This window comes from Pongo abelii, chromosome 4 (assembly GCF_028885655.2).
Source record: "Pongo abelii isolate AG06213 chromosome 4, NHGRI_mPonAbe1-v2.0_pri, whole genome shotgun sequence".
NCBI classification, from domain to species: Eukaryota; Metazoa; Chordata; class Mammalia; order Primates; family Hominidae; genus Pongo; species Pongo abelii.
This window is the reverse complement of record NC_071989.2, coordinates 146,851,555-146,862,033: the sequence shown is the minus strand read 5'-3', so window position 1 is coordinate 146,862,033 and position 10,479 is coordinate 146,851,555. Positions and strand designations below refer to the sequence as shown.

At 55.5% G+C, this 10,479-nt stretch overlaps 1 protein-coding gene across 1 annotated transcript; it reads right to left on the bottom strand.

The window, feature by feature from the left end:
* Positions 1-1,652: 1,652 nt before the first annotated feature.
* EGR1 (early growth response 1) lies at positions 1,653-6,065 on the bottom strand. The gene is made up of 2 exons (XM_024247398.3): positions 4,895-6,065; positions 1,653-4,206 (listed from the first exon to the last, which is right to left on the bottom strand). The coding sequence occupies exons 1-2, from the start codon at positions 5,199-5,201 to the stop codon at positions 2,882-2,884; spliced, it is 1,632 nt and encodes a 543-aa protein (XP_024103166.1). The 5' UTR covers positions 5,202-6,065; the 3' UTR covers positions 1,653-2,881.
* Positions 6,066-10,479: the final 4,414 nt, after the last annotated feature.

Below are 10,479 nucleotides of genomic sequence, written 5' to 3'. Positions count from 1 at the left end.
GAGTCTGGTGCCATGGGAAAGGGCAGAGGTCAACAGTGTTGGTCAGGGAAGGCTAGACTGCACAAGAAAGAATTGGGCCAATGTCAGGGGTTTATTGGAATTCCTCTGGCTCCAGGAAGTGTGGGTTGAGAACCACCTGGGAGACCCTTAGAGGAAGGAGAAGAGGCAGAAGCAGATTAGACTTTCACTTCACTCAGGGCCTGATAACCATACCACGTCAAAGGGATACCTCATTGTCCCTCTGATTTTAGGGGTCAGAAGTTGGGAGAGGATCCAAGGCTTGGGAATTCCAGTACATCAAATCTCTTGTACCCATCCACCCAGTGAATGGTGGAGTCTGACCAATTCACAAAAGACTTAGATATCGGGGTTGGAGGTAGTGCTTCCACTCAGTAATCCATCTCATCCACACTGCTGAGTAGACTTAGCCAGTGTCCTCCCTGCCTCACCCACAAACCAAGTCAATCAGGTTGACTCCTGCTTGTGCTTCCTAACTCAATTTTTCCACCTTTCCTAAACCCCTGGGTGGGTTGGGTGCCCTTCACTGTGCTCCCAAAGAGCTCCATTCTTGCCCATATTGTATAACACAATGCCATGTTGTGATTTGTGTCTTATATCTGTCTCCCCAACCAACAATCCACATTCCTCCCATGGTGTCTGTCGTGGCCAGGTCAAGGCCTCTCACAGAGTAGGCAAATGCTCACGTGCCCACAGGGATTGCCCCAGCAGCGGGAGTGGTCCCTCAGGGTACTGGGGCCAAAAGAACCTAGAACCTCAGGCCTCCTACACAGTGGGAATAGATTTGGCCTGGATGGGAACTTTAGACACCAGGCCAGCCTTCTGCCCACTCTATCCTTTGTCCCACGAAGCTGCCAAGGATGGCAGTTCCAGCTGGCAAGTAATAAGAATTTCTTCCTGGAAGGATTCTTGGCTTGAGAACTGGCCTTTACCTCTTCTAGGCTTCTTTGATGCCCTCAAGTTGCTGGGGACATGGGGAATGGGAGGGAGAGGGTGAGTTGGCCCCAGCATTGTTACTGTTTCCCCAAAGCCCTTATGCCCACTTCTTACCTCCCCTAACTGTACATGGCAGGGATTCCCAAGATCATGGATTTTCCAACCCTGAGTAGAGGTGGGGGACGGGACTGGCCCAACATTTGATGCCAGGAGAGTAACACTGCCTCTGGCCACACATGTCACAGCCCTCACTCTTGCCTTTCTTGGCTTTAGCTAACCAAAGTAAAGCTTCAGCCCAACAGACTGAAGAGGAACAGGCCCATTATCAAGAAGAGAACCCCAGCTTGGGCAACATGGCAAAACCCTGTCTCTATAAACATTAACCCAGTGTGGTGGCACGTGCCTATAGTCCCAGCTACTCAGGAGGCTGAGGTGGGAGGATCACTTGAGCCTGGGACGTCAAGGCTGCAGTGAGCTGTGATTACGCTACTGCACTCCAGCCTGGGTGGATAGAGCGAGACCCTGTTTGAAGACCCATACTCAGTCCTCATAAATAACGAACTCCAGTTTCACACAGTGAGCCTGACTCTGGCTGGAGGATCCTTGTATCTCTAAAGGCCAAGTCTTCAGAAAACCTCACAGCCCTCAACAGGGCAGAGTCCTTCCCCTAACCCAGGAAACACATACCCGATCGCAGCTACTTTATTTTCCTTTTAATTTTTTGGAAGGATATACACCACATATCCCATGGGCAATAAAGCGCATTCAATGTGTTTATAAGCCAAACAGTCACTTTGTTTAAGCAAACACAAGTACAAAGTAAAATAGAACCACAAAATAATGAACTGCATGTTCGTAACATACAAAAATCGCCGCCTACTCAGTAGGTAACTACAACATTCCAACTCCTGAATATATTTATAAATTTACATTTTCAGTTAAAAAAATAGACTTTTGAGAGTTCAGATTTTGTTTTAGATTTTGTTTTCTTACATTCTGGAGAACTGAAGCTCAGCTCAGCCCTCTTCCTTATTTTGCTCCCAAAGCCTCCTCCAAATCATCACTCCCTACCCCCCTTAAGGCTAGAGGTGAGCATGTCCCTCACAATTGCACATGTCAAGCCATCAGCAAGGCGCATCACACAAAAGGCACCAAGACGTGAAACTTTTTAAACCAAAACGACGAAGAAAAACACTTTCAAAAAAAAAAAAAAAGAAAGAAAAACCAAACCATATTTTGCCACATGTGAGAGTACAGTCGAGCAGTATTTACAAAAAGGTTAACGGAACAACACTCTGACACATGCTCTGAGAATACTGGGACTGCTGTTTCAAAAAAAAGGTTCAAACTTATTGTCACAGCATCACCACAAAATAGAGGATCACCATTGGTTTGCTTGGCTTTTCTTTTTTTTTTTTTTTTTTTTCCCCAAGTGAGGACCTAACTCCAAATAATACAATAGAATATGCAAATTATCTTCACATCAAGAGTACCCCAAGAAAAACAAAATCCATGGCACAGACACTGTACAAGGGTGCAGGGCAGGGCTCTGAGGGGCCCAAACCCCATTTTGCCAACTCGATTTTCTAGCATTGAAGGGAGCAAGGGGTCAGGCATATGATGGAGATGATACTGAAATGATTTATCCAAAATCCATGCAAATCAAGTTCTTTGGATAGAGGTGAAGAACTTGGACATGGCTGTTTCAGGCAGCTGAAGTCAAAGGGAATAGGAACTGGGGAAGGGGGTGGGCAAAAAGGATTGTTGGCCAATAGACCTTCCACTCCAGTAGAGAGGGAGGATTTGGCTCTGAGAACCTCCATCTGACCTAAGAGGAACCCTCCTCTCCTATGGCCATCTCCTCCTCCTGTCCTTTAAGTCTCTTGTGTTTCTTTTTCTCCCTTTTCCCTTTCTTTCCCCTTTCCCTTCAGCAAATTTCAATTGTCCTGGGAGAAAAGGTTGCTGTCATGTCCGAAAGCCCTGTGGAGGCGCTGAAGGAGTTGGTGACAGCTGAGGAAGGGAAGCTGCTGACCTGGGCCGGGAAAGCAGGGGGAACGGAGGAGTACGTGGTGGCCACCGACGGGGAGGGGAAGCCACTGTGCACAGGGGATGGGTAGGTCGAGGAGCCGGGAGAGGAGAAGGAGGTGGGCACAGGGGATGGGTATGAGGTGGTGGCCGGGGATGGATAAGAGGTAGTAACCGGGGACGGGTAAGAGGTAGCAACCGGGGATGGGTAGGAAGAGAGAGAGGAGGTGGCCGAAGAGGCCACAACACTTTTGTCTGCTTTCTTGTCCTTCTGCCGCAAGTGGATCTTGGTATGCCTCTTGCGTTCATCGCTCCTGGCAAACTTTCTCCCACAGATGTCGCAGGCGAAGGGCTTTTCGCCTGTGTGGGTGCGGATGTGGGTGGTGAGGTGGTCGCTGCGGCTGAAGTTGCGCATGCAGATGCGGCACTGGAAGGGCTTCTGGCCTGTGTGGATGCGGATGTGGCGGGTGAGCTCGTCGGAGCGGGAGAAGCGGCGATCACAGGACTCCACTGGGCAAGCATAAGGGCGTTCGTGGGGGGGCGTCTTGCTGGGCCGGTTGGGGTACTTGCGCATGCGGCTGGGTTTGATGAGCTGGGACTGGTAGCTGGTATTGAGGGCCTTCAGGTCCTGGGAGCCCGACTGAGTGGCAAAGGCCTTGATAGTAGACAGCGGGGTGAGCGAAGGCTGCTGGGTGCGGCTCTCCAGGCCCTGGAAGGGCTTCTGGTCTGGGGTGCCCAGGCCCAGATCCCCCTGCTGCTGTGGAAACAGGTAGTCGGGGATCATGGGAACCTGGAAGCCACCCTTGGCGGCAGGGTAGGCAGGAGGCGGGTACTGGAGCGCTGTCCCTGCCGAGCCCGGGAAGGCCTGGCTTTGTGGCTCAGGGAAAATGTCAGTGTTCGGCGTAGGGAAGGTGGGTGCCGCTGAGTAAATGGGACTGCTGTCGTTGGATGGCACTGCGCAGCTCAGGGGTGGGCTCTGGGAGGCGGAGGAGGAGGAGGCCGCTGGAGATGGTGCTGAGGACGAGGAGGCCGGTGGGTTGGTCATGCTCACGAGGCCACTGACCAGGCTGAAGAGGGGCTCGGGCCACAAGGTGTTGCCACTGTTGGGTGCAGGCTCCAGGGAAAAGCGGCCAGTATAGGTGATGGGGGGCAGCCGAGTGGTTTGGCTGGGGTAACTTGTCTCCACCAGCACCTTCTCGTTGTTCAGAGAGATGTCAGGAAAAGACTCTGGCAGGAGAGAGAAAAGCGGGAGGCCTGGTTACTGGAAAGCAATCACTGGAGGACGTGGACGACCCGAGCTGCCAGGCAAGAGGTCGGGCCGGCTACCATTGACTCCCGAGGTAGTTAATAATTGATAGCAGCAGATTGCAATGTTCCTGGACCCGCTCCAGTGGCAGAACCCATTTCAACAACAGCTGACGCAAATACGGAGAATCCCCCTCCACTGCAGCTCGCAGCGCTCCGCAGCGGCGGCTGCGCGGGCGAGGGATTCCCGCCAGCACCCCCACGGCCGCGGCTAGTGCGCGCCCCCAAACCCGGGCTGCCGGGACATCCACGGCCAAGAATCACGGTCCTTCCTTGGGGACAGGCGGCAAGCAAGGCAAAGCAAGCCTTTCTGGAGGTGGGGGGCGCAGCCCCGCTCATCAAAACAAGCCCTCCCCCTCCACCCACCCACGCAGCTCCAGAGCTCTCCATCCAAAACAAAAGCTCGGTCCTCTGCGCTCCGCTAGGGATGAGGGCAGGGGGTGGGCTGTGTGGGGTCCCTTGGCATCCCTCTAACACATGACTCTGGGGATGCGAGGAATGAAAAGGAAACCCGGCTCTCATCCTAAGGTCCAGGAGCACTCCTGCGGTGAAGGACAGGACGCCAGGATGGTGGCGAAAGGGTTCCCCCTCGGCGTAGGCCACTGCTTACCTGCGGTCAGGTGCTCGTAGGGCTGCTCGCCCGTGTCCGCCTGAGGGTTGAAGGTGCTGCTGCTGCTGCTGCTGTTGCTGCCGCCCCCGCCGCCTCCACCGCCCCCGCTGCTGCTGCTGCTGCTGTTGCTGCCGCTGCCCTCTGGGGCCCCGGCGGCGCCGAGGAACTGGGGAGCCCCGTTGCTCAGCAGCATCATCTCCTCCAGCTTAGGATAGTTGTCCATGGTGGGCGAGTGAGGAAAGGATCCGAATGGGTCAGAGATCTGCAGCGGGGACATCAGCTGCATCTCGGCCTTGGCCGCGGCCATCCTGGACGAGCAGACTGGAGAGCTGGTGTCGGGGCGGGTGGGCGCAGCCCGGGGCTGGAGCTGCGGGGGACACAGTTGCAGGGGCCTGGCCGGGTTACATGCGGGGCGCGGGGAACACTGAGGAGCGCGCAGGCGGGGACCCCGACTCGCCCTAGGCGCGGGCAGGCGTGGAGGTGCCGCGGCTGCGGAGGCTGGGGCAGGGGCCGGTCCTGCGGCGGCGGAAGCTGGCTGCGGCGGCGGATGGCGGCGGCGGCTCCCCAAGTTCTGCGCGCTGGGATCTCTCGCGACTCCCCGGATCCGCCTCTATTTGAAGGGTCTGGAACCTCACGGGCCCGCCTCCGTCGTGACGTACATGGCCATATATGGGAAGCAGGAAGCCCTAATATGGCAGGACCGGCCGGGAGGACCCGGAGTGACGTGAAGCCCCCCATCCGACAGCGCCCGGCACCTCCATCCTGCACCCTAGGGCCCGCGCCCGCGCCCGCATCCCAGGCGCCCAGGCTTCGGGGAAGCCTAGAGCTCTAGCCGCCGCCAGGGCCTCCCGGACCCGCGCAGCTCCGGAGTTCCCGCGTTGCCCCCGCCCCTCCCTCCGCCTTCTTCCCTCCTCCCAGAGCCGGAAGTGGCCGGGCCATATCGGGCCACTCCAAATAAGGCGCTGCCCAAATAAGGGTTGTTCCGGCGGGGGATCCTTCCTGCTCCTTATATGGCATTTCCGGGTCGCAGCTAGTTGCTCCCTCGCTCCCTCCCTCCTCCCTGGTTCCAAGCCGGGAGCCCGAGCGCTCGCGGGAGCCGGGGACGCCCAGGCGGGGAGGGCTCGGGGCGTGAGGCGCTGGGCGCGCGGCTGCTCAGACGGCTCCTAGGCGTGAACTAGGCTGGGGAAGCCCAGACCCAGAGCGGGGGCGAGGGCGAGTCGGGCCGGGGTTCTACCGCTGTCATCCAGGGCCCGCCCGCCCACCTCAGGGACCGTGAGAGCTAGCCGGGAGTGCGGGGGAGGAGCGGCTGGGCCAGCCTGGGCAGGGGCCGCCCAGGAGAGGCGGGGCCTTGACCCCGGGCCTCGACCTATGGCACGGTGTCTTTACGGGTGTCGCTGGAAAACTGAGGATAGGAAGTCACGGCCACTTGGTTCTTGGGACACTGTATAGCAGTGAGCTGCCTTGCCTCTGCCACCTGTCGGTGGGATGGGGCTGCTGGTGCCTGGGGTCCCCTGTGCTCCCCCGGAACCGAAAGGCTCTTCCCTAGTCTCCGCCGGCAAAGAGCCCACCTTTGGGGGACCGAAGTGAGGAAGCTGATTGCCCCAAAAGAGACCTGATTCCTGTTCTCACCAGGAGATAATGGTCCTTGTGGTGAGGGGTCACTTTCCCCTTTTTATCCAGTCCAGGTGGAGGGCCGGCCGACCCTGCGGGAATCCGAAAGGGGGGCTTCCCTATGGGCTATCTGGGGACCCCTGGCTGGGCGCGGAGAGGACCGGCTTGGCGGCTCGGTGCTGGTGCTGCCCCCTGGAGGTTCCCTCTCCACTCCCAGCCCCGGACTCCGGCCGCGCGGGCTCTTCCGCCGCCTCCTCGCTCCCCCTCCCGGATGCGGCGCTGGGCGCGGAGCCAGGCCGGGGGAGCCTTCGACGCAGTGAGCGCGAACTGAGCAGGCGCTGCAGCCCGGGCTCCCCCTGCAGTCCTTGGGGAGCCGCCACTGCCGAGGCGCCCAGGCTCCGGGTTAACACTCCTCACCCCGAGCCTGGCCAAGGCGAGGGGGAGAAGGAAGCGGGGGGTGGATGGTGGCGGGGGAGAACGATTCCCGCAGGTCTCCCTGGGGCCGAACGCGAACAGGGAAGCCCTCCCCGCCCCCACGACGCAGTCAACTGCGCACCCCAAAGGGATCAGGGATTCCAGGAAGGGAAGGCTCCTCCTGCTTTAGCTCTGAATCCAGAGGAAGTGCTGTTTTTCTGGATTTAAAAAGAAAGCAGAAAGTGAATGTGGGGAAGGAGGGTGCTTGACGACACCTAGAGGGAAGGGAGGAGGTGAGGGCCTCTGTGAACCCCAACAGCCTCTGGAGGTCGGGGTCAGGGGGATTAGGTGGGGGAGGGTGTAACTTTCTTGGACTTAATCCCTCTGTGGCTGTGCCCCCTCCAAACATGTTTTCTTATAAAAATCAACTTAAGGAATCCAGCAATGAACCAGGACTCGCTCGTCTCGGAGCTTGCCGTCTCAAGTCCGCTGGGGAGGTGGGGTGCTCACTCCCACTGTCTACCGAGTTGTCCATTGGGGCAGGAGTGATGCGCCTCTCAGAGAACTGCTGCCGCAAGGGCAGGAAAGCCAGGCTGTTGCAGCGCAGATGGTCTTGTGTCTGAATGTTCATTTTGCCACTCCCTGGTAGGGTAAGGGTACCTTAGCCAAATTTATTTTTTTATGTTTTTGTTCTTTCTGAGACGGGGTCTCACGCTGGTACCCAGGTTGGAGTGCAGTGGCGCGAGCTCACTGCAACCTCCGCCTCCCAGGCTCAAGTGATCCTCCAGCCTCCGCCTCTCGAGTAGCTTGGACTACAGGTGCCTACCACCACGCCTGGCTTTTACTTTGTCTGTGTGTGTGTGTGTTTTCGTAGAGGGGGTTTCACCGTGTTGCCCAGGCTGGTCTTGAACTCCTGAGCTCAGGCGATTCACCCACTTCGGCCTCACAAAGTGCTGGGATTCCCGGTGTGAGCCACAGCACCCAGCCAGCCAAGCTTTTTGTTTGCTTGTTTGTTTTTGCCTTTTTTGAGACAGAGTCTCCCTGTGTCACCCAGGCTGGAGTGCAATGGGGCAATTTTGGCTCACTGCAACCTCTGCCTCCTGGGTTCAAGCTATTCTCCTGCCTTAGCCTCCCTAGTAGCTGGGACCACAGGTGCACCCCACCACACCTGGCTAATTCTTGTATTTTTAGTAGAGATGAGGTTTCACCATGTTGGCCAGCCTGGTCTTGAACTCCTGACCTCAGGTGATCCACCTGCCTCAGCCTCCCAAAGTGCTGGGATTACAGGTGTGAGCCACCGTGCCCAGCCAGCCACGCTTTTTGTATCTCACTTTCTTCAACTGTAAAATGGGGCTAATGTTAATAATACCCACATGGGGCCGGGCGCAGTGGCTCATGCCTGTAATCCCAGCACTTTGGGAGGCCGAGGTGGGCGGATCATGAGGTCAGGAGATCGAGACCATCCTGGCTAACACGGTGAAACCCCGTCTCTACTAAAAATACAAATAAATTAGCCGGGCATGGTGGTGGGCGCCTGTAGTCCCAGCTACTTGGGAGGCTGAGGCAGGAGAATGGCGCGAACCCGGGAGGTGGAGCTTGCAGTGAGCCAAGATCACAACACTGCACTCAAGCCTGGGCGACAGAGCGAGACTCTGTCTCAAATAAATAAATGATAGTAATAATACCCACATGGGAGTATTGTTGTGAGGACTGAAATTTATGCAGGCTGCCATATGTCAAGTCCCAATGCACAGTACCTGCCTTGCAATTGGCATTCGACAAACAGTGGCTATTGTTCTTTTCAGGGGCTTTGGATCCATAGGGTCATCCACAGTTCACCCACCCATCCTCAGCCTCCAAGAAAACTCCAGTGACCCTTTTCTGGAAAGCTGTGCAGATGGGGAAAAACATACCAATCCTATCACAGGGGACATAAGTTGATCTGAATCCATCTTGCTGCAGTAGAACGTTTACTAGAGCAGAATTTTTCAACCTTGACTGTGCAGCAGAATCGCCTGTGGAGGTCTGAAAAAGGCAGGTTTTACCCTGGACCAGCTGCATCACAATCTTCCTGAGCTTGCAAGTGGCAGCACTGAGCCGAGGTATCGGCCTGGGATTCCTGTGCTGTCACTGGAGAGCCACCCAGACTGGGAGAGAACATCCTTTGCCCCAGCCAGGGCAAACCAGTTCCCTGATGATTCTCCTGTGCAGCTCACCTAAGGTATTGTCAGGTTCTTGCTGAAGCTCAGCACGGGAAATTCTCATCGTCTACGTCTACATCTTTTGTTTTGCATGACCAACATCAATTCCCCTTTTTATTGCTATTCCCCAGCCAGCAGTTTCCTTTGGGGAGCCACCCTAATCCATGTGGTTGGGGGCAGATAGCCCCCACCCTACATCTATAAGTAGGTATGTTCCCTGGGCCTGGCCATCCACCCAGGGGTGGCCTAGCCTAGGAGTGTTCATTTCCCTAGCTGTAGTGATTGAGTCAGGATGGGCACATGACCCAAACCAGGCCAATGAGAATCACTTTTTCCAGAACTCTTGGGAAAGGGAAATTCCCTTTCCCTGATGGTACTAAGCCAATAGGATGTAAGCCTGGAGGCCGTCTCGCCCACAGGCCTGGAGAGCCTGCCTGAGGATGAAGCCAATGCAGGGGAAGTCAGAGAGAAGAGAGACATACAGAAGAGAGAGACAGACATACAGAAGAGAGAGACAGACATACAGAAGTTCCCTGCACTCAGCCTGAGCTTTTTAGTTATGCAGGCCAATGAATTCCTTTTTTATTGAATAAAAGAAAACATCCTCAGTTAGTTTCTCTTACTCACAACCTAACCAGTTGAACACCCATTATCAACAACAATAAAAACTTCCCTGAGGACTAACTGCAGTCAAGGTTTGGGAACAAGACCCATGGCATAGGCCTTTGCCTCTAAGGAGATTACAGCTGGGTAGAAGGGAGCCTGAATTCTATGTTACAAGAGAATAAAGAATAGGAAGGAAGCAGCCCTGTTAGCCAGCAAAACTCAGTGACATTAAGGGACATAGGAGATAAGAGGAGGGAGAGATTCCAAGGGGCTGGGAGACGGTCAGGGACAATGAAGAGATTTTGGAGGAGAAGGAACGTGAGAAGGCCCAAACTTTGTGGTGGGGAGGTGAGAAGCTGTTTCAGGCCAGGCTTGGGGGTGGGTTGGCCAGGAGCGCCCATGTGTGGTCTGTCTGGGGAAAATGAGGCTGGAAGGTGAGGAAATGGGCTGGAGTAGAGAGATTTCCTCTTGGGAAGTAGCAGAAGGTAAAGTTAAATAAAACATTCATTCTTTTGAAAGGGTTTATTGCCCACTGTGTGTATTGGGTGCAGTGCTGAGTCTTAGAGATTCTGCAGTGAGGCTTTGCTCTCATGGAAAATACCATTTAGTGGGATAGACAGAAATAAACAGTTATGCAAATAAAAAGGATAATTTCAGATCATGGTGAGTGTGGCTGATATACTAGGAAGGTGAGGGAAAGGCATATTGGAGGAGGTGGCATTTATGCAGCGATAAAAGATAAAAAAGAGGAGA